This window comes from Humulus lupulus, chromosome 8, assembly GCF_963169125.1.
Source record: "Humulus lupulus chromosome 8, drHumLupu1.1, whole genome shotgun sequence".
Lineage (NCBI taxonomy): Eukaryota > Viridiplantae > Streptophyta > Magnoliopsida > Rosales > Cannabaceae > Humulus > Humulus lupulus.
In genome coordinates, this window is record NC_084800.1 from 71,890,830 (window position 1) to 71,915,077 (window position 24,248).

At 38.8% G+C, this 24,248-nt stretch overlaps 2 protein-coding genes across 2 annotated transcripts; both read left to right on the forward strand.

Moving 5' to 3' along the window:
* The first annotated feature begins 14,508 nt into the window (after positions 1 to 14,508).
* LOC133797757 (ACT domain-containing protein ACR12) lies at positions 14,509 to 19,853 on the forward strand. Its single transcript, XM_062235784.1, has 10 exons — positions 14,509 to 14,781; positions 15,005 to 15,062; positions 16,289 to 16,411; positions 16,709 to 16,803; positions 17,751 to 17,835; positions 18,302 to 18,361; positions 18,989 to 19,044; positions 19,130 to 19,235; positions 19,328 to 19,396; positions 19,472 to 19,853. Exons 1-10 carry the CDS (start codon positions 14,618 to 14,620, stop codon positions 19,532 to 19,534), a joined length of 879 nt encoding a protein of 292 aa, XP_062091768.1. The 5' UTR covers positions 14,509 to 14,617; the 3' UTR covers positions 19,535 to 19,853.
* Positions 19,854 to 22,458: 2,605 nt separating this feature from the next.
* On the forward strand, positions 22,459 to 23,555 carry LOC133797758 (germin-like protein subfamily 3 member 2). The gene has a single exon (XM_062235785.1). It carries the CDS (start codon positions 22,714 to 22,716, stop codon positions 23,350 to 23,352), a length of 639 nt encoding a protein of 212 aa, XP_062091769.1. The 5' UTR covers positions 22,459 to 22,713; the 3' UTR covers positions 23,353 to 23,555.
* Positions 23,556 to 24,248: the final 693 nt, after the last annotated feature.

Consider the following 24,248-nt stretch of genomic DNA (forward strand, 5'->3'; position numbering starts at 1 on the left):
TCACGTGCTCGTGACGGACGAGAGGATGGTGGCCTGCAAGCTGATTTTCCCAAATCAGACCCTGAACCTAAAGAGGCCCCGGGGGCTGCCCCCAGCTCGTGACACCAGACCTATCAACGTGGAGGAGGTCGCGGTAGATGAAGGTGAGGAGGACGAGGGCGAAGAAGTTCTGATCGTGAGGAACAGGAAGAGGACCTTGGAAGTCGCCTAGAGGATGGGCGAGGAGAGGATCCAATCCGGAGCAGCCGCGGGTCCTTCTGGCCAAGGTAACCCTTACATGTTTAGGAATTTAGATAGGGCCACTGTAGACCCCCGGTTGGATAGGTTCAATCCTAGGCAGCTTGTCCATCGTCACTGAAGCGATTCGGACCTGAACACAATCCTGCTTCATTGTGTCGACCGGCTCGTGCTGGATCACCAAGAAAGCCGGCCTAGGGGTACCGTAGTAGTAGATAACACCCTAGCCTTTAGGTCGATCCTATTCGAGGAGTATGGGACCAACCTCCGCACATGGCCATCACTCCGGAGGGGTATCTTAGCTCCGGGGCTTAGGCAGTATGTAGGAGAATCTAGCCCTGAGTCAGACCCGGACCCAGAACTTGCGCCAGTTCGGGAAGTAATCGTCTTAGGTTCTTCTTTCAGCTCGGGGGGTAGGGCTCCCATAGTATTCGCGTACTTTTTACCTTTAACCCTTTGTCTTTGTCTCTGTATGGTTGCTAACTTGTACTAACCATGTTTTTGTTTTGACAGAAGAGATGTCTCAGCCCGAGGAGAGCCTGCGAGGCGCAGTCTTCAGGGGGAACCCCTCAGCCGAGCCAAGACTGAAAAGGCTCCGGGCGTCCAAGAGCACCGCTGGGGTCTCCACCAAGTCTCCGGCAAAGGAGAAGGAGAAAACCCCGGCAGCCCAGGTCGCAGGAGCGATTCTTCCTGCTGCAAGAGCAAGCCAAATGCCTCCACCACCTCCGCGAGCTCCAGCCGCCACCCAGGACACAGGAACGGAGCTCGAGACTTCGGCGTGGTGGCCTCCGATGTACGCATCCCAGTCAATCCCCAGGATCTGGAGAAGATCCCAGAGGCCTTCCGAGGAACGGTGTATGAGTCGGCGAACTACGCCGTCAGCCATATATACAAGTTCATAGAGAAGGAACTCCGGGCCATTGAGACAATGAGCCCGGTTGGCGTAATGGAGTCTTCAATGGGCATGACCCTAACGGTAAGCTGCCCTGTTCTTTTAAAGCTTTTACCATTATACTTTGCCCTATTTTTCCTCTGAGGCAATTTATCTTTCATTTCTCGCAGGGCGTCATCGCTCTTCACCGGAGCATCGTCAGGGCCAAAACTCAGCTCTAGGATATGAGGACCGAGCACCAGGCCTCTCTTCAAGCGGCTAAGGCGACTAAAGATGCCTTGGCGACCTCGAAGGCCGAGTTGGAGAAGACCCGCTCGAAGGTCCAAGAGTTCGAGACCTCCCTTGCCACCTCGCGGACAGACCTCGATGCCGCGAAGACTGAGATCCAGGCCGCCCTGGAGGCCGAACGGACCACTTTGGATCAGTCCATGGAAGATCTATTCTATCACTGTTGGGTCTACAATCCGGAGGCTGGCTTTTCCTTCATGTCACCGAGTCTCTGGGCGCGCTTGCTGGTGAAGTTCCAAGCTCGCCTTGACAAAGAGGCGCCTTCGGAGACTGGGGAAGGCTCTGGCGTGGCGGAGCAGGGTGAGACAGCGACCTCCCAGGGACCACCTGATGGAGCTTAGGGCGTTTTTTCTCTTTTGCCCTTGAATATTTTTAAGTATTTTTTATGTAACCTTTGCATGAGGTGTTTTCACCTCGAGACAATTTGCTTTGACGTTTTTAATTTACGCTTTTTCTTGCCTTTTCGCACTTCGGTTACAATTTTTTGAAAAACTTAGTTTATGATGATCTTTTTTTTTTCTCATGTCTTGAACTCTTTGGGAAGAATTACGATCCATTGGTTTAAATCAGCCTCTAAGTTTTATGACCCGGTTAAAACCAAGAACTTAATTTGAAAACTTAGTTCGTGTTAACTTTTATCCATATCTCGAGCTCTTTAAGAAGAACAACGATCAATAGATTTAAATCAACTTCTAAGTTTTATGACCCGGTTAAAACTAGGAACTTAATTTGAAAACTTAGTTCGTGTTAACTTTTATCCATATCTCGAGCTCTTTAAGAAGAACAACAATCAATTGATTTAAATCAACTTCTAAGTTTTATGACCCGGTTAAAACCAAGAACTTAATTTGAAAACTTAGTTCGTGTTAACTTTTATCCATAACTCGAGCTCTTTAAGAAGAACAACGATCAATAGATTTAAATCAACTTCTAAGTTTTATGACTTAATTGATAAGAATTAACATCTAAGTCGTTAAGGAGACCTGGTTATATCCAGGTACCATATGCCCCCCAAGTAACTGGGAAAGGGTCTTTCGTGGTTACTTTAAGATTACACTTGAAAATATGCGTAAAAAGCTGATTTTCATTAATACATAAAAAGTGGCCTTCCAGGCCTTACAAGTGGATCATTGATAATATCTCTTTAAGTGGATGGCGTTCCACGTCCGCGGGACCGCCCCTCCATCAAGTCGAGCTAATTTATAAGTTCCCTCCTTGATAACTTCGATGACCTGGTGTGGTCTTTCCCAGTTTGGTCCCAAAACTCCATCTTTGGGATCTTTACCGGCGAGGAAAACTCTCCTCAGGACCAAGCCTCCCATGCTAAAGGCGCATTTTTTGACCTTGGTGTTGAAGTAGCGGGTGATTTTCTGCTGATAATGGGCGAGCTGGAGTTGCGAATCCTCTCGCCTTTCCTCAACCAGATCGAGGGAATGGCACAGGAGCTCATGGTTTTGATCTTGGTCGTAAGACTGGACTCTATGCGAAAGAACCTTTATCTCCACGGGGAGGACTGCCTCACTCCCAAAGGTTAGGGAAAAGGGAGTATGACCCGTAGGAGTCCGATGCGAGGTCCGGTATGCCCATAGGACCTGGGGGAGCTGTTATGGCCAGACCCCCTTCGCTTCATCTAATTTTTTCTTGAGGCTCGCCTTTAGGGTCTTGTTGACAGCTTCGACCTGGCCATTAGCCTGAGGATAGGCCACGGAGGAGAAACTTTTGATGATTCCGTATCTTTCACAGAATTCGGTGAACAGGTCGCTGTCGAACTGAGTACCGTTATCGGAGACAATCTTCTTGGGCAGGCCGAAGCGACAGATGATGCTTTTAACCACGAAGTCAAGCACCTTTTTGGACGTTATCGTTGCCAACGGCTCTGCCTCCGCCCATTTAGTAAAGTAGTCGATGGCTACCACGGCGTAACGGACCCCGCCTTTTCCAGTGGGGAGGGCGCCAACCAAGTCTATCCCCCAAACGACAAACGGCCATGGGGACGAGATCATCTTCAGCTCGACTGGAGGAGCTCGAGCAATGGCAGCGAATCGCTGGCACTTGTCGCACTTTTTCACGTACAAGATCGAGTCTTTTGATAGAGTTGGCCAGTAATACCCTTGCCTGAGAACCTTTAGGGCCAAGCTCTGCCCCCCGGTGTGGTCTCTGCAGAATCCTTTGTGAACTTCCTGCAGGATGGCCTTCGCTTCACTTGGAAGAACGCACCGGAGGAGAGGTAGGGAGTGCCCACGTCAGTACAACACCCCATCGACTATCGTATATCTAGAAGCTTGATACAGGATCCGCCGTGCATCGTTATGTCCTTCAGGCAGCTTGCCCTCGACGAGATATTCAAGAATGGGGGTCATCCAGGTCGGCCTGACGTCGACCATCTCGACCTCAGCCCGGTCTCCTTCTATACTTGGTTTTTCCAAGAATTCTATTGGCACCAACCCCAAGGTCTTCGTCTTTCCCGAGGTGGCGAGCTTGGCAAGAGCATCTGCATTAGCGTTCTGTTCCCGGGGTATCTGTTCGATCGATCCTCGCTCAAATGCGGACAGCTCAGCTTTTACCTTTGCCAGATAGGCGACCATCTTGGTTCCCCGCGCCTGATACTCGCCCAGAACCTGGTTTACCACGAGCTGGGAGTCACTGAAGCACTGGACGGAGCTCGCCTTTAACTCCTTGGCTATCCTCAGCCCGGCCAACAAAGCTTCGTACTCTGCCTCGTTGTTGGAGGCCTTGAACCCGAACCTTAGCGCCGAGTGGAATCTATGTCCCTCGGGGGATATCAGAATGATTCCGGCCCTGGAGCCGTTCTCGTTGGATGAACCATCCACAAAGATCCTCCACAACGATTGGGGCGAGGTGACCTGGGGTGAGCCCTCTGCTGGATTCTCCTGGAATCCCGTGCATTTTGCCACAAAATCGGTGAGGGCCTGACTTTTTATAGTAGTTCGTGGAGTGTAGAAAATCTCGAACTGACTAAGTTCGACCGCCCATTTTAACAAACGTCCCGATGCTTCAGTTTTTTGCAAAACCTGCCTTAGAGGCTGATCGGTCATGACGTGTACTGAGTGAGATTGGAAGTACGACCTGAGCTTTTGCGAGGCTGTGATTAGGCAGAATGCCAATTTTTCCATCAGTGGGTATCGTGATTCTGCCCCGAGAAGTCTCTTGCTGATGTAGTAGACTGGCTTCTGAACTTGGTCCTCTTCTCGTACCAGTACGGCACTAGCTGCATCCTCAGTGACAGCCAAGTAGAGAAAAAGAGGCTCTCCTGCCTTGGGTTTGGATAGCACGGGCGGTTCAGCCAGATGTGCCTTCAGGTCGAGGAATGCGCTTTCGCATTCTACTGTCCATTCAAACTTTTTGTTTCCTCGGAGCAGGTTGTAGAAGGGCAAACACTTATCGGTTGACTTGGAAATAAACCGGTTGAGTGCTGCCACTCTTCCTGTTAAGCCTTGGACATCTTTCCGCGACCTGGGCGAAGGAAGCTCGAGCAGTGACCGGATCTTACCGGGGTTTGCCTCGATTCCTCGGGTATTGACTATGAACCCCAGGAATTTCCCTGACGCGACTCCAAAGGTGCATTTCTGGGGATTGAGCCTCATTCCATATTCGCGTAGTATTTTAAAACATTCTTCCAGGTCGGAAACATGGTTATCGGCAGTCTTTGACTTGACTAGCATGTCATCAACGTACACTTCCATGTTCTTTCCGATCTGGTCCGCGAACATTCTATTTACTAGTCTTTGGTAGGTAGCTCCGGCGTTCTTCAGACCGAACGGCATGACCTTATAGCAATAGACATTAGTTGGGGTCATGAAGCTGGTGTGTTCCTGGTCCGCCGGATTCATCACGATCTGATTGTAGCCTGAGTACACGTCCATAAAGGACATGAGCTCGTGCCCCGCCGTGGCATCCACCAGCTGGTCAATCCTTGGCAATGGAAAACAATCCTTGGGGCAGGCTTTATTCAGGTCGGAGAAGTCGATGCAGGTCCGCCACTTCCCATTGGGCTTTGGAACTAGCACGGGGTTGGCGACCCAGATTGGAAACTTGGCTTCACGGATAAAGCCACATTTTTTTAGCCGGGCTACTTCTTCTTCTAAGGCTTCAGCCCGGGTTGTTCCTAAACATCTTTGCTTCTGAGATTTGGCAGGAATGCTTTTATCCAGATGAAGTGTGTGCATGATGACACTCGGGCTAATCCCCACCATGTCCTCGTGCGACCATGCGAATATGTCCAAGTTATCCCGCAGAAACGTAGTCAGCTCCGCCTTCCTCTTGCTACAGAGATTTTTCCCGAGCTTGACCATCCGTGATGGATTTTGTGGATCAAGGTTCACCTCTTCGAGCTCCTCAATAGCTTGGAGCTCGGATCTATCTTCACCTACTCGGGGGTCAATATCCTCATTTAAAGCGACATTTCCCCCTTTGGTGCTTTGAGGTTTTTCAATCTCAGGATCCGCCAAGGGTTCCTGAGATTCCTCTTCACTCTGAATGGCCATAGCCAGCTGTCCGGGTTTAGATTTTCCCTTCATGGAAATGTTGTAGCATTCCCTGGCAGCGAGCTGATCACCATGGATAGTGCAGGTTCCTGTCGAAGTAGGGAACTTCATGACGAGGTGTCGAACGGAAGTGATAGCCTCGAAAGTTATGAGCGTAGGTCGGCCCAAAATGGCGTTGTAGGCAGCGGGGCAGTCTATGACCACGAACTCGAGTAGTTTGGAGACTGTCCGAGATTCTTCCCCTAGGGTGATCACCAGCTCGATCGTCCCTATCGCCGCTGATCCTTCTCCCGAAAAACCATATAGCATCATGGAGGTTGCCTTTAGCTCGGCGACGGTCAAACCCATCTTCTCTAAGGTGGATCGGAATAGGAGGTTCACCGAGCTCCCGTTGTCTATTAGTACCCTTCTCACTCTTCGGTTGGCAAGCTGGACTGCTATAACCAAGGGATCATTATGAGGGAAATGGACACGGCCTGCATCTTCCTCCGTAAAAATGATTGGTTGCCTCTCCAATCGCTGCTGCTTTGACTGGCGCTGCTCCGGGACGAACTCCACTCCGTTGTGAGCCTTTAGTTCATTCACGTATCTCTTCTGGGCGCCTCTGCTCGTGCCAACCATGTGCGGTCCTCCAGAGATGGTGAATATCTCTCCTCCGATCATGGGAGGAGGGACATCCTGATATACCCGAGACCCGGGCTGACTGGTTGGGGCTTCTGGAGCAGGTCGGCTCGTCGGAACCCGATTCCGTGAGTATTGAGCCAAGGGGCCGGCTCGGATGAGAGTCTCGATCTCATCTTTTAGATGCCTACAATCGTCGGTATTGTGGCCGACGTCGTTATGAAAACGGAAAAATTTGGAAGTGTCTCTCTTTCCCTTGTGGTGCTTCAATGGCTCCGGCCTCTTCCAGGGGACCCGAGTAGAGTTGGCCAAGAAGATACTCTCCCTGGACTGGGTGAGCTCGGTATACGTCGCGAAAACGGGCTTAAACTTGTCTACGGACTTATTCTTCTTTTGGCCGTGCTGACTGTTTTCGCCATTTCCCTTTCTTTTGCCTCCACCGGGCTGGTTGTTCTGTGTGACATCTGGGGTCGCTGCCACGACCTCCGTCCCCACTCCAGCGGGCAGATCGGGAACTTGGCTGGTTCCCGCAGCTGAGGCTTCGACTTCTTCCAAGTTTATCCATTCTTGGGCCCTATTAAGGAATTCGTTGACCAAGCTGACTCCCTTCTTTTGTATATCCTTCCAGAGATCTCCTCCGACAAGGATTCCGGTTCTCATGGCCATGAGCTTGGAGCTATCATCCGTGTCCCTAGCTCGAGCAGCGACGTTCGCGAACCTGCTCAGGTAGGCCTTCAGCGTCTCACCGGGCTGCTGTCTCACGTTAGCTAGGGAGTCGGCCTGGACACGGGCGGCCTGGGAGGCGCGGAATGCCCTTTTGAAGTCAGCTGAGAAGGTCTTCCAAGAGCTTATTGACTGTCTTTTACTTTGCTTGAACCACTGCCTGGCAGGTCCAGTCAGGGTGGAAGGGAAGATTAAGCATCGCAGCTCCGGGCCAATGTTATGGGCCATCATTAGGGTGTTGAACATCCCTAAATGGTCTGATGGGTCTCCGTCCCCATTGAATTTTGATAAGTGGGGCATACGGAAACCAGATGGGTATGCCGTTGATGCTATATTGGGGGCAAAGAGTTCCATCTCGTCCCCTGAATCATATTTGTCTTTTTCTTTTTCAGACAGGAGCTTCCTCATCAGCTCCTCCATCTGAGTCAAGCACTCGAGGGTTTGGTCCTGATGTCCTTGGTTATTTCGGGGCTATTGAACAGCCCCGGATCCACTGTACATACTAGGTGGGTTATTGCCCCTCCTGTCTTGAGATAGGTTATTTGGGACATTCCCTCCGTTACGTACTTCGGACAGAACCTCCCCTGAATGAGCCTGGCCACCATCTCCAGCTCGGTCCTCTCTATGAGAGTTGAGGCGATCTCGAAGATCGCCTCCCTGGGTGGTTTGGTGACTTTGTACCGAACTTAACCGCTGACACAGGTCTCCCCCAGAGAGATCACTCCGGCGACTGCCGGTCCAGTGGCTCCTGCTGGATAGGCTTGGGGCCCACCTTCGGTGGTGATGATTTGAGCTTTCTCCTGGCGCCCTGCTACGCCGGGAAGGCCCAGCTGATGGCGGGTTTCTCCTACTACCCTCATAGGCCGGGACGTCTCGGACGGGCCGAGGAGGAGACGGATATCTGATTGGAGAAGGAGGATGCCTGACTGGGGAGGCGATCCTAGTTCCGTCTGGACGGATCAAGTTTGGTGGGGGCCTTTCGGCCCTGCCAACCTGCTGGTTCTGCGCCGAGCGATTTGGATGAGGCGCAGGATGGTCGTCGGGGACAGGCTGGCGTCGCGGACCCTCCCCGGATCTCCTTCGGGAATTTCCTCGAGCTCCCCTGGGCGTCCTCGAGGATGGCTGAGAGCTAGGAGTTGACGTCCTGACCGAACGGTTGTATTGCTGTTGTCCGGTCCTAGGCATTTCCTCGAAGTTTGCCTCTCGATGGTGTGATGAAAGGGTGGAGTTGGCTGCCGGAAGTCTATCCGAACGGCTATGCCTGAACCGGTTACCCCGGCGAGACTTAGGAGCCTCGCCTTGCCTCTCTCCGACGTTAACGTCGGTTGTGAGAAGGGGTAGTCGAGCCAGGATATCCTGGATTTGCTGGCTAGCTGTTGCTAACTGGCTCCTCAGTTGAGCGTTCTCCATTTCCACCGCAGTATAATAACATGGGTTCGGATTAGGTGGCCGAGGTGCCGAACTACCGGTATCATCTTGGCCCGCCGGCTGCTTTCCTGGCCGTTGCTGAACTTGAGGAACTTGTTCATCAAGGATGGTAGTATGATGAGCCTTCTACCCATCATGCTGTTCTGTTTCGTTGCCGTGCCTGGACCGTGTAGTCACCATAGTTGGATGTTTGCAGCAGCACTAATCGAACTTGCTCTCAATGAAAGCACCAAACTGTTGACGCGGTTCTTCGCCAACAGGTAATTAAGAGAAGAAGAGAAAGGGATTAGTGCTAAAGGTGAACCGAAACAGATATATGATCTTAGAGGATAAAGGAGGTGACTCAAGACACGTTTTTTAAGTGGTTCAAAGGCTAAAATCCTTCTACTCCACTAGTCAATATTATTGATGTATACTGAGTATTTGATTACAGAGTATTTCTTACAAGAGATTATTTTTCCAACCTCTATCAACTCCTAGGGTCTCCATATTTATAGGAGAAGGCACCTGGAAGTTGGTAAGAAGGTCATCCCGTGACCTTCTTACTTGCCGTATCAATACTGTGACATTCATGATTAATTCATAAACCTGACACATAAGTGTGGTCAAATCGATAGGTAAGGAGGTAATGGGCCGCACGGCCCAACCCAGTCATGGGTGTCTGAACACGCACGCACCTGCTGCGTATCCGAGAAGTCAGGGGGATATCAGACACGTGATGCCTGATATATGCACGTTTACCTTGCGTGTGTTGGCTCCACAAAGGGTCATAGCCTCCATATCAAGCTCGTACCATGAGCTTCATACTTAGCTCGGTCTTCGGCCTTCGGAATCCCTGCCCCGGCCTTGGGCGGTGAAGGCAAGCTCTTGGGGCTTCCTCGAGCTAAGAAGGCACGACATTACGACATAAGCTCCGGCCCCTGGGGATGATCATGAGGTAATCATGGTTAGGCTGCAGCTCGGCTTGCTAATCAGCCCGTGGGAAAATCAGGGCGTACAGTATTCTATCTAATTTTTCTAAAAATAACTATGTACGATTTTTCTTAGTTTTTATTTTTATTGTTATTGTTTTATATATAGAATCTCTTCTCTAACTACATTTAGATTTTTATATTTGAATACTCAATTTAAAATTTAGATTTTTATGATTTATTTATTTATTAAATAATATTAGTTCATATATGTATGCAATTAGATTTTTTTCTTCAAAAGAACGATTAATTTTCAAATGAGTTTGATTTTGCTTAGAATTATAATCTTCTCATTTTGTGCTTAGAGTTGTAATCTTGAGTTTTCATCCATTGTTATAATATTTTGTAACAAAGATGACCATAATGATACTCACATTGCCAAACATATACCATCTTTTATGTTTCTTACAAAAAAAATCTTATGTGACAAAAATACCCTTAGAAACATTAGGGTTTTCACACTTACCATATTCTTCCCTTACCATCTCATCTCTTCCAATGTCATATTTTCACTTTCCCATCTCTTATACCATCATGCAAAAATCTATATCTCAATTAGTTTCAAAGAAAGATTTGTATTAACATTCATAAACCCACACTCATGGTTCATTTTTTTTTCTTCAAAAATTCACAAACTTGAAGAAGCAAGGAAATCTTGAAGTAATTGATAATGAGTAAGTGTAATTGCTATTTATAGGTTATAGGTGTGTTTGTTATATTATTTAAAATTAATATAATGTTATATTAAATAATAAAGAGATAAGTGTGACAAAATGAGTTTGTCATATTTTGTAACATATTTTGGGAGTTACAAATAAATGTGACAAATGTGTTTGTCCAAATTTGTAATATGATTTTGGGAGTTACACATCTTACAAATCAGTAACCATTTGTAACTTCCAAAAGATCATCTATTAATGTGTAAAATAAGAGTTACACGTTTCTAAATTGAATTCCATGAGCTATTATATTGAATAGCTATTGGAGATGTGATTTTGATTGCCATTAAGTGCATGGACGTTATAAAATCAAAAGGAAATGAGTTGGGACATTCTTGTGGCAAAATACAAAATTGGGAGGTTACAAAGTGCCTTAGGCCGCGTCCTAGAATGTCCCAGGCTGCGGCCTAGGATGCTGACAACTAAATCTCATTTTGCACCTTCATCAATTTGACCATGTGGAACACTTCTAGTTGTTGTGATTGGTTAAATACATGGTGAAATTATTTAGGCACGAAGAGGTGTAAAAACAATAACGATTTTATAAAAGTCAACATGCAAAAGTTGACTTTTGGTATAGACATTTATAAATCATATTTTGGGTCCAAAATATTTATTTGGAGTATATGAGAGTACCCAAGAAGTTTGGGAGCATTTGTGGATATTTTGACTCAAGCTTGATTGGTCTCCCTTTCTCTTTTGTTATAATGGAAACTATTGCAAAGATGAAATCTTGCTCCCACTATTCAAAAGGAAGACCGAGAAGACGAATGAATCCAAACCAGACAAAGTTTGGAGTATTATTATAGAGGCATCGGCGATGTGTCGCCTCCCTGGCCCTTGACAAACGGACTAGGCGACACATTGTTTGGGTTGTTCGTACGTGTCCGTAAACATTTACGTGTTTTAGCTCAAAATCTTAAATTTAAATGCTCTAATCTCATTGGTTGAGTCTAACGATGGTCCTATTCTATTTAAAGAGTTGATATGAGTTAATTGGTGAATTGATCACCCATCTCTCTCTCTCTCTCTCTCTCTCTCTCTCTCTAAAAGAAGAACTCTTCCTCTCTCTCTAACTTTTAAGATTACTAGTTTTCTCCAAGGTTTTCATCAAGAAAGCTTAGTTTGTACGGAGACCCAATACTTGTGTGTCACAACATGTTTTATCCTATTTTTGTTTTATTAATCAAATTACTCACTATTTTAACTTTTATTTTATTTTAAAAAAACATATTTTTTTTATTAAGTTTAAATCATATTCTCTAATTTTAATTTTTTAAGATTGAAATTTTTAATGATTTTTAATATTAATTTAATTAAAAATCAATATATAATAAATGTTTATATTTTTAATAGTTTTTTGTAATATATTTTAAAATATTTAAATGAGTTTTTTTTAAAAATAAAATTAAAAATTCTTTACATGGACTAATCAAAAGCTAGCATGTAGACACCTACATGGCAATTAATGGATGGGTACCTATGACAGCCAAGAAATTGTAACGTAAAGTATTTTATCCGTCCAAAAATCGACTTAGGTATTAAAGTACAATTTTGTGTAAAACTAAGTTATTTCACCATAAATTACTCATATAATAATTTATATGTGTTTTTTTTAACTATTCTAGGCTAAAAAACTTGCAAAAAAAAATATTTTTTGTTGAAATGACAAACTTTCGGGTAAATTTTGCTATTTAGTATTAAGTATGATCATAAAATTGGGTTCTTATTTTAGTTCGTTAGTATGTGATTCACTTGTAACTAATCACCAGCTTTGTAACTAATTGTTGAATTACTGAACTAAGTGCCTATTTAAGGCCTGGTTTTCTTTTCTTTGCATATACTTCTTTATTCAATAAAATAGACAATTTTTCTCTGTCATGGGCTTATAATCGCTAATATTTAGGTTTTTTGTTCTAACCTTTTTCTAACTAAATTCTAATCATTGGCAAGAAGATCTCATGGTGGTAGTGGTAGTATTGACCTTGTTGAGATAGTAACATTGGTGAAAGGAACGAGAGAAGGGTGGAAGAATGAGCATGTGGATTTAGAATTCCACACCAAAAAATATAAAAAGGGAAATCCTAATTTTCTTTAACTAATTTTTCCTCAATTCTCCATACAAAAATTTTCTTTCAATTTCCACCAATTTTTTTTTCTCATTTTTCTTAAACGTTTTTTTCAGCTGCAGTCCTCATTCTTTATACTTTGTAACACTTAGGTATCGAAAGTTGATTTTGTATTAGTTAGGTCCCCAAATTTTTAAAATCGTATCATTTAGGTCCCTACAAGCTATTTTACTTCTTTTTCTCTCAAAATACATAAATAACATACATAAAAAGATGAATCATTCTTAAAAAAAATTGGCCTACTTAATTTTTGACAATATCAAACATAATATTGAAAAATATATATTTTCATGACATTTGAAAAAATATTTAATATTTTTACAAATTAAATAATTTTTCATTAAAAAAATTCTTACCTATATATTTTTTAATACTAATAACTGAACTATCACATAATTATCAATATTTATTATGTATATATTTATTTTTATTTTATAATTTTTTTTTCTATAATGTAACTTATAACAAATCATATATATATACATAAATAACTTTATATAAACTATTAAGTTTTAAAAAAGTATGAAATAAACAAGTATAAACATAATAAAAATTGATAATATCATGATAATCGAAATAATATAATTATTAGTATTGTTAACGCAGTTTTTCGTCAACAATGTATTAAGAAATAATAAGGCATATTAGTGTTGATAAACCGTAATGAACAATAAACAAAATTCACTCAATAACAGTTTTGGTATTACAGAATAATGGTCTCATTTCCTGTCCAATATTCTCAGTATTTATAAGAGAATTTCATTGACAGGTTTGGGTACAATACAAATACAAATGTCTACAATACAAATAATTCTCATTTATACTAGAATATGATTTGATAACAAGATAACAGGTTCCTGCTATCTCGGATAATAAATATGACAGTCTAGTCATAAATAAACGTATAAAGAGATCCTGAGTCTCTGGGGATCTCTGAGTATGCAATATACTAGAATCACCACGAGCTGAATATCTCCTCCAAGCCCGTGCTACGACAACTATTTGATTCCGAGCTCACGCTTCATAGCCATCACATCCTTAGATCGAGATAAACTCACATCGCCTAATCACCACGTATGATCACTATGAATCTCGAGTTGTCCACATGGATAATAAGCATATATTATTTCCCTTAGTCATTTCTCTGTGTATTTATCTGTCAGTTGTACCCAAACTAAGTAAATGAACTCGTGTTAAAATCAAGGTACAACAAGTATTAATTATAAAACAACATTGTAAGTAATCATATTTTTTAATGAAACATTAATTTAATTTAAAAAAATATTATGTATTTTTAAAAATGTCATGAAAATAATTTTTTTCTCTTGTTTGTTATTATCATAAATTAAATATTCAAATATTTTTAAAATGATTCACTATTTATTTTGTATTTTTATATATTTTAAAAGAAATAAAAATAATATTTAGGAACATAAATGATACGATTTGAAAATGTTGGAGACCTAATATAAAATTAATTTTTGAGAGTTAAGTATTACAAAATATAAAGAATAAGACTGCAACCGGAAAAAACCAATTTCTTAATAGAATCCGATGTCCAAACAGACCAAAAAAAATTTTATGACCGGTTAAAAATATAGCTATTACAAATACAACAAGAAATATTTTTCTTACAAACCTTTGTTTGTTAACAATTTGTGTTTTGTCCCGTGATCATACTTTATATTGCTAAATTTAGAGGAGTAATGATAGATGTAGTATTAGTTTGCACACTCAAATCTCAACCATACTCATTTAAAAAAAAATTTTTTTTTTTTTTTTGGGCAAAAATATTTATAGTTTTGATTACACATAATGGGTTGACGCTTGAATATATTGAACAAAACCAATCACGTCCCCCACCGAATAAAATATTACAGTATTCCAACAGCTGACGTGGCATCTGACGTGGTTTCCATCACAATCGGTTTGAGTGGGTCCCACTCCCTCACGAAATGACGTACGAGGAGCTCAAAACTCTCACCAGCCCCCAGCAATTGTCCAAACCACCCTATTTCCCAACTCTACAAGAAAAAAAAAACTGCTTCAGAAATCAGATTAAGCGGTACTCTACTTCTACTCTATTCTTCTTCGTTCTCAGCTCATGGCTCTAGCAAACACCGCCCTCTTCGCCTCCGCCTTCTCCGCCCTCGGCCGATCCAGGATCGCCCTCTCCCACATTCCTTCTCCTCTTCCTCCTCTCCACCTCACCACGCCTTCCGAGCTCCTCACTCGCTCCGAAATCCTCCGCTCCTTCTCCCGAATTCGGTAATCCAGCCTTTCCTTCTCCGATTTCTTTTGTCTCTTTTCTGTTTGGGTTCCTAGAAATGTTGGAAATAAGAAAGAGATATGTTTTTTTCTTGAAATGGAAACCTCGAAGTGAGCCAGTATTGTGTTTGTATTTTTTTTAATGATCGTGTGTTTAAACTACCAGTATGATCTGGTTGCAGTATATATTGCTTGAAATGGCTCCGTATTTCTGTTACTGCAGGGGTGTTGTTGTGCATGCTTCTCCCAATGGTCCGAATGCTGTTGGTCCAACCTTTTTGGTTAGTAGCTTGATCGACCTCATGGTTGTGGTTGGTTATATTGTCTTCAAAATTTTCTTATCATTCTTTTTTAAGAAATTAGGTAAATAATAAGTTTGGTGTAATAATTTTCATGTTCTGTGTTTCTTGTGACTCAATTAGTTTATTTTTGGTATGTTATTACTGTTTTTCACCACCCTTCTAAAGGCTCTTGGTTAGTGTTGCAAATGAATTATGTTGTGAAGTGGATTATACTTTTAGCTAACTTTTGCAATTTGGCATATAGCTTTTCCAATTGGGTCGCCTGTTATCTCGTTCTTAGAAGCTCAGTAAGCACTATAAGCCTTTTCATACTGGCGCTCATTCATTTTTATTATAGCTATGTGTAGTTATTTAAGGGTAAAGCAAGTACACATTTTAATGAGTAACTACTGAAAAAAGTTGGAAAAGTGTGCTTTTGGGTGTTTCTTATTTCACTTGTCTTTAGATCTCCATCAGACATCGGTGGAATGATAGTTCGTGGGCCTGTGGTGCATGATTTCTCTCTCTCTCTTCACTTTCTCTAGTGGGATGAAAGAGTATTCGAGTTGAATTGGATCTCTGTTCTTAGTTCACTGTGCTTTCTTTCTAGCAACTTAGATCTCCTCTTTATATGTCAAACCAAAGCTTATTTTTCATGTATTTTCCTTCTAGTATATACTCTGTATCATTCATGTTTAGTTGCTTTTCGTATCTATGTCATTTTTAAGTCCTAATGGATAACTGGTGTTTTTTCGTTAGCCATTTTAGATTCACTTCCTCTTGTTTTTATTATAGTGATGTTGCTTTACTGCTATTCTATGAATAATTGTTGTTGGATACACTTTACTGAAGTTTATTTGAAATCTATTCTGTTCAATTTTGAAATCTTAAGTACATCTATTTCTCATATGTTATTTATAGCTGAAAACTTCCATATTTCACGTCTTATAAATTAATAAATAAATATAATCTATAGGATATTTGCTGAAACATACACTCTGAAGTATTTTTAATCTTTGTGAAATGAAAAGTCTTATTATTTAAACTCATTAGTGTAATCTGTAAGTTTTATTCAATTTTGCTATAGATTGAACTCTAAATGTTGAATGTTAATCCGTTAATGTTTGTCAGGATGTTAAGTGATATTATTTCAAGAGTATATGACTGTATGAACTTTACTTGAATTATATCTGTAATTATGATGTCTTGGGATGCTTTGATTGCAGACATCTGAACAAGATGCTGATTACGATCCAATGCCAATTGTGATGATAGATCAAGATTCAGATTCCGATGCAACCATTGTACAGCTTAGCTTTGGGGATCGCCTTGGAGCTCTGATCGACACGGTGAAGTTTCCATACTTTTTTTTCATATTATAAACATGGAGAACTTTTCTTTCCTTTTATTGGGTAGATAAGTTTTGTGATAAAGGTTAGAGATTCTTTCTTTGTAAAACCGGTCTTTTTAATTCAAAGAGTATAAAGCTGTAAATTTTTACTATTCTCACCAGGTTATTGTTTATACTTTTAAAATTGGAATATCATCAGTTGGTATCTTAAGATGTTGCATTTAACGAATTTAGAATCTCAGTCATATGATTCATTGGGTTTTCATGGTTTTTCTTTTTGTTTTTCCTGGGGCAGATGAGAGCATTGAAGGATCTGGGACTGGATGTGTCAAAGGGGACTGTTGCAACTGAAGGTTCAGTTAAGCAAACAAAAATGTATATTAAACGATTGTAAGTAACATGTTAGATTTTTTTATTTATTTTTTTATAAAGTATATGGTATTGATCCTTGTGTGAACTATATTCTACAAATGTACTTTGAGGGAAGGTTTTCTTTGGATACGAAACAAGAGGTCACACTTCCATGTGCTTGATTCTTGCCAAATTTTCTATCATTTTGAACATGTTTCTCTCGTTTCATATAGTAGTGTGCGGTTGTATCAATGTTTGTTTTTGTGCTTCTCCTTGGTGATTAACGATGATGGTGATCACTTGATGAACAAAACAAGATAGAAAGAGAAGAAAGTTACAATTACAGATGCTTCAGTTTAATCACAAAATAAAAATTAAATGTTTAGTGAATGCTCGACTTTTGAAAAGTAAATCTATATTTTAAAATGATTGCCTCATGCAACATGAATGATTACTATTATTATAAAATGGTGCTTTAAGGCAAACAAATCTTTCTATTTTTTTTTTCAATTAAATAATGAAGGATTCCCCAGTTCAAGACTACATGGTGTTATCTAATGAAGAATTCATAGCTACTAACTCAAGAGGGGTAGCTCAAATGATCACAGTTTGTTTTGCGCCCACTTAGTTTGAGATTCGAGTAATTCATGGGCACCTGCATAGTAATTGCTATTAGTTTATGCTATTTAAATATGTTGTAGGTTAGGTAAGGAGTCTCCGGTTTTTAAGAAAAAGCTATCCAACACTATATGGAAGTAGTTTTCTTCTTCATTGCACTGTGGCAAAAAATGAACACTGTTTTTTTTCCCTATCTATTTTTTTTCCTTTCTACATGGTTCTCCATTTTGATTTGTTTTTTTTTTTCAATTATTATTATTATGTATGTGTTTGTGCTCATCACATTGTTTTAAGGGCTTTGTAGATTTGTCTCAGTATGTGATCCTCTCCTATCTAAACATAAATCTTAATCAATGTAATAATACCAGAGACAGTGGGCGCAAAGTTGAGGATCCTGATATGTTAGAGAGAATTCGACTTACTGTCATCAATAATCTGTTGAAGTATCATCCTGTAAGTATATTAAATATGGTTCATTTTCCTCCTTGAACTTTGAAATCTTTTATGATCCAAATGGAGATAACATTTTGTTGAACTTTCTTATTTCTTTATGAGGTTGTGGTGTAGAATTAGAGAGAGAAAATAGGAGTGAGAAGAGGAAGAATAGATATAGACAAAAAGATAGGAGAATATAGAAAGAAGAGAAGATAGCAGGAAACAAGAAAATGATCCTATTGAAAGAAAGAAAAATTAGAGAGACAATACATTCGGTCATCTTAGTCTTGGAAACAATTGATATAATCAGGCCTATTTATAGATAGGCACTAAACACAAAAATGGGGTACATAATGGGTATTACTCAAAATAAAATATAATAATGGATTAAAATTTTTAATTATAGCTTTCTTATTTCTCATCAAGTTGGTTGGTTTAAGTATCACAATTTCTGCCTTAATTATTTATTTTTTGTTTATGCTAGGAATCTAGTCGGCAACTTGCAATGGGTGAGGCCTTTGGAATTCAAGCTCCTGAAAAGAAGGTCATGTTCAAATTTATTAGTCTTGGAATTTTTACATCTTGCATTGGTCCATGCTACACTTTAGGGATTGACCCACTCCTTAGCGATTATGAATGGACCAAGTAAAGCTGATGTTGATGATCACAATATGTCTGACTAAGATATAATGATGTTTTGTTTATTTATTGTGCTGGAAATTAACATCTGTTTGCTTTGCCGACAAATTAGTAGCTATATCTTGTTTTGAATGATTTGGGTCACTGTCCACCTTTTGTAGTCTATCTGCATTAATAACTCACCCAATTTGTCCGTTATCATCTATTGATACACAAATAGCCAATTTATTGTCTTTGTCTGTTGATATATTACGTAGGTTCCACCATTTTGTGATAGTCCTATATATGAAGCTTATAGCTGGCCAGAAATGTACTACTTTGTTTTATTACGAGGCTCCACCTTTCGACAATTGCCATAAACTGAATACTTCAAACCAACAATGCTTATAAGGCACATCATGAGATTTGTGGTTACTGATTTAGAGATTTTGACTATAATAGTTGCTTTCCTAATCTGCTTACCTTGATTCATGACTAATATTTGCGCTATAATTTAACTTAAGGAATTACATGGTATTTGTGTTGATTACAGCTTGATGTTGATGTTGCAACTCATATACATGTGAAGGAAGACGGACCTAAGAAAAGGTTATTGCAACTTAAAATTAGAATCTAATCATGCAAACCTCAAGCTTGGCAAATTATCTTAACTGTGCATTATGTGTATTTCCAGCTTGCTCTACATAGAGACTGCAGACAGACCAGGACTGCTTGTTGAAATCATCAAAATCATTGCTGACGTCAACATTGACGTGGAATCCGCAGAGATTGATACTGAAGTATTGGCCTTCCTCCATTCCCCTCACTCTTAATCTCTCATAGACATCTTGATTCAACTTTTTTACTGAACTTTGTCACTTTGAACTAACAGGGGTTGGTGGCCAAAGATAAATTTCATGTCAGCTATAGAGGGGCGGCACTCACAAGTTCATTGTCTCAGGTATTCTGGTTTCCTTATTGGCATAAGGTGTCTCAGTTTCCCTTCAATTTGCTAATGAAGTTTTTGAATGTGCAGATATTAGTGAACTGTTTGCGTTACTACCTCAGGAGGCCAGAAACTGATGTAGATAGTTACTAATACCAGAAAAGGAAAAATAAAAAATCCATTTGGCGAAAAACCAATATATTAGTTGTTGTTGCTGCTGTTGTTGTTGTATTAACTGATTCGAGCTGAGAATGAGGTGTTGTTTGTGTGTTTTCAGGATTCTGAGTCGATATGCCTTATGCATGGGAGGGGGTGGGGGTGGTGCCATGATTTATTCTGAAAATCCAATATGCAACTACGAATATGTAGTAGAATAGGAATGGATTTAAAAATGTGCTTTGCCATAACTGTTTAACTCCACTCAACTATCACCATACACTCCAAAAATGTGGGAGTATGATAATTCTTAAAAGCACAGGCAGTTCAGTTTAAACAATGATAGTACAATCAAAGAAATAATATATTTAGCAATTTTCAAAATACAAAACACTTCATTGTGTTTGGGTTCATCATGTTAATTGCATTATAATATTCTTGTCGTAAGAGTTTAAGGGAGCCAATTTCGAATGAGAGAGAAGAATTGAGAGACTTTCCTTTATCAATAGTATTTATGGTCACCTAGTAAAATCCTTATTTGTGGTAAAAGTTCCATCAATTTTAATGTTTCTAAGTTGTAACAACACTTTTTTTTGCAAGTTGTAGCAACTCCTAAGTTGCGATTTTAATTTTTGTTGCTCCAGAAACTAAATTAATAAATAATAATAATATTTATTTTATTAAAGTATTTTTCAACAAAAATAATAAGTGTCACACCAGCTTACTCGGACGGCTAGTGAGAGTAAGTGGAACTCTTTCACTTTTAACATACAAAAGTATCATTTTCTTATTCAAGAATAAGAAAAATAAAAAATTATCTAAAATTTTAGGATATAAGTAAGAGAAATAATAGTAAACTCTAAAATGTGTAAATTATGGAAAAGTGGAGGAAAATCGGCATCATATTTTTAAATATGGAGGTGAACCACATTACAAAATGTGAAACGTGGAACACATTGGTCAAATTTCAAATGTTCGGTATAAAAGACTACTCCAACAAAAGTTATACTTATAAGGTAATTTGTCATAATATATCTAAGAATTAGAATCGAAGCAACTTAATTGAATAATTTCCATTCTTATTATGCTTACTTTAGTCAAATAATAGAATTCAATTTTTTGGGGGGTCCCAATGAATAAAGTCATTGCAAAGTAGGATAATTTAAAATTTTGTTAAATACCATTATTAAGTTATAAAATTTATTTTTAAAAAAAAAGCAAAAAATGGGTACCCGTAGAAATTGAAACTTAATTCACAACTCCCTTATTCAGAATATGGAAAAGGAATTGTTGTAGTTGTTTCATTTTTAATTATATAGCATACTTGAGATTGAATCTCATCTCGAAAGGAAGAAGAGTATGACTATATGACTATTCCTCTCTCTCTATATATATATATATCTCTTCTATATAATAAGTGTGTAGATAACGAAATTTTTTTGTTTTAACAGTGTTTTATTTTTTTTAAGGTTAACTTTAACGGAATATTCTTATATTTAACAGAATATTTTTATATTTAACAGTAATTTCTAAATACTTAAACTTAAATAAAATAAAATAAATAATTAAAAAAATTAAAATATGATATTTTTGAGATATTTTACAATGATAATTATTTAAAAATAATTAATAATTAAATAAATTAAAAATAAGATATTTTACAATAATAATTATTTTTAAATAATAAATAATTAAACAAATTAAAATATGATATTTTTTAGATGTTTTACAATGATAATTATTTAAAAATAATAAAATCATATGTTTTATAACTTAAATAAATATTTAATTAAACTTAAACTCACTTATTAGAATAATATAATATTAAACATATAATATAATCTACTGTGAATTAGCAACAAATTATTTTTTTTTTTTAAAAACTAGAAAGAAACTTGTTGACCCTTGATTTGGCCAACGACACGGAGTCAAGAATACGACAAGAAATGTGATAATAATAAAAAATGTAATATAATAATAAAGAGTAGACACAAATGATTTATAGTGGTTCGGCCCCAATGAATGGTAATGACTTACGTCCACTTAGTGCTACCATAAGTATTGAATCCCAATGTCGTGATCAAAGAACTAGGATTCTTGAGTTTCACAAGCCTTAGAGGAATTACGACTATTTGGAGGATAATTGCATTGTATGCTCTTTCTCTCAGTATTCAAGAAAAAGATAAAAAAGTCAAAAGTCCATTCCTTGAGCTATTTCATGCATATTTATAGGCTCAATGGGGTTACATGGGCCAAAAAGCCTTAACTTTCCTTAATACCCGTATATCAAGGTAATAAAGAAGAAATAATCAACGTAATTATTATAAGATTACAATCTTTGAAGGAAATAAACCGAATCATACGACCAGAGTGGTCGTATCTAATCGTGAAGTATGGTGAAGCAATGTGTAGCTGGTCGATCATCGAGCAACACCTCCTTGTTTTGACTCTGTCATGTGTCAACCATGTGTGAGAAATCCTTGCCACGTACTATTGTAAAATATCTTATTTAAATTTTTTTAATTATTTATTTTATTTTATTTAAGTTTAAGAGTTTACAAATTACTGTTAAATATAAGAATATTCTGTTAAATATAAGAATATTCCGTTAAAGTTAACATTAAAAAATAAAAAAATTTTAAAAACAAAAATTTCCCTTATCTACACACTTATTATATAAAAGAGATATATATCTTTTGTTAGGTAACTTTCTTCTTAATCCACCAAATAATCCATCCCTATACAGCCCTATAAATGAAAATTTTATACCAATATATTAGGAATTTCATGTGCTTACTTGAGAAAATGGATACTCATTTCTTCTTTAGAAATACGCGTAGAGCAATAATTGGAACAATGAACATGGATTGTATTCTTTTTTAATATGCCTATGCCCACCTTCCCACCACAAGGAACCACAATAGAAATAAACAAATGACAAACCTTGCTGGGGTTAGTGGAATCTGTCGTTTTGGGGACCAAAAGTCCAAACTTATTTGTCAAGCAATAAAAAATATTGTGCTAACTTCTATAAACGTATCAATTAACTTGTATCCCAAATCAGAGTGGTTCGGTCTCGATAGGAAAGCACTGAGTTGTGATAGCATCTAATATACCAGAGTTATCATTTAGTTCATTTTTCAGTCATTGGAAACACCCCATCTCAGCTTGAAACAATGTTTCAAAGAATAGTAGTGCTTTTCTTTCTCATCTTTCTCAACAGCTATGTCATTTTGGCATCAGATCCTGACCCCGTCCAAGACTTCTGCATATCTAACATGGGGGCTGCAACCAAAACCGACCATTGCAAGAACTCGTCCACCGCAACGGTTGAAGATTTCGTCTTCTCCGGCATCAAGTCTTCTGGAAAATTTGGCCCAACAGGGCTTTCTGCTATTTCAGTCAACTCCAACACCTTTCCAGGGCTTAACACACTGGGGATGTCATTTGTAAGAGCTGACTTTGAGGTTGGAGGGGTTAATGTTCCTCATTTCCATCCAAGGGCTACTGAGATAGCATTTGTGCTTGAAGGGAAGGTCTATTCTGGATTTATTGACACAAACAATAAGATTTTTGCTAAAGTGATTGAGAAAGGAGAGGTCATGGTGTTTCCTAGGGGCATGGTGCACTTTCAGATGAATGTGGGAGACACTCCTGCCACTATACTTGGGAGTTTTAACAGTCAAAATCCTGGGTTGCAGAGGATTCCAACAGCAATATTTGGATCTGGGATTAAAGATCAGCTTTTGGAGAAGGCTTTTGGGTTGAATTCTAAAGAGCTTTCCAAGTTAAAGAAAAGGTTTGCTCCCAACTGATTGAGATGAAAGATTTCAGTTTTTTTTTTAAATCATATTTTAGCCAACAAATAGATTATGCACATATGGTAAACATGTGTTTTTTTGTCCAAATTGGATTTCCAAAGTTATGAATCTTAATAATGCAGCATATGCATGTATTCCTTTCCTAGGGAAGTTTTTCAGAAGTGACACTGGTGGAAATGAAAAAGAAATTATTATTATTATTGTTGTTATTATCATTATATTTGGGTTCAGTTATCTAAAGAAAAAGGAAGGCTTTATTGTGTAGGATCATGAGAACGTAGATCCATAGTTAATTCTTCAAGGAAACCTTTGAATATTTATATGAAAGTTAGATTAGCCAAAGTCAAAAAATCATTTTAATTTCAAAGACCTTATAAAACTTTAGACGGGTGATCACATAGGACTCTATAAGTTAATGATTTTGAATATTAAAAAAGGAAAATTTGCAGCGAAAAATGAGTAAAAAGTTTATTAAGTATTTTTTTTTCATGTAAAAAATAAGCAAGTAATGCAAAAAATGATCCCAAGTAGTTTTTTTTTTTTGGTAAAAATTAGTCTAATATGTTGCACTTAAGTTTTTTTATTGCAAAAACGACATCTTACACTAATTTTGTCTCGATTTTAATTAATTAATTAATAAAAACTTAAAAACATATATATCTAATATTAAAATTTATATGAAATCTATTTTAAAACTTGTTAGTGATTTATGTACAACTCTTTAGACTACTTATTTTTGCCACAAATTTCCCTAAATATAATGTTCCATAACTATGACTTGTTATCTTTAAATATATCTATTCTTGAAAACCAAAGTCAAAATTTATGTCTTTTTTCCCTTATGCAAAAGGAGCAGAGCTTCACAATTACCAAACATCATGATTTAAGAT

Coding starts and splice junctions, on each gene's coding strand:
- LOC133797757 (XM_062235784.1), top strand. CDS start 14,618: ATGGCTCTAGCAAACACCGCCCTCTTCGCCTCCGCCTTCTCCGCCCTC. Junction 16,412..16,708: donor TTGGAGCTCTGATCGACACG/GTGAAGTTTCCA, acceptor TTCCTGGGGCAG/ATGAGAGCATTGAAGGATCT. Junction 19,397..19,471: donor TCACAAGTTCATTGTCTCAG/GTATTCTGGTTT, acceptor TTGAATGTGCAG/ATATTAGTGAACTGTTTGCG.
- LOC133797758 (XM_062235785.1), top strand. CDS start 22,714: ATGTTTCAAAGAATAGTAGTGCTTTTCTTTCTCATCTTTCTCAACAGC.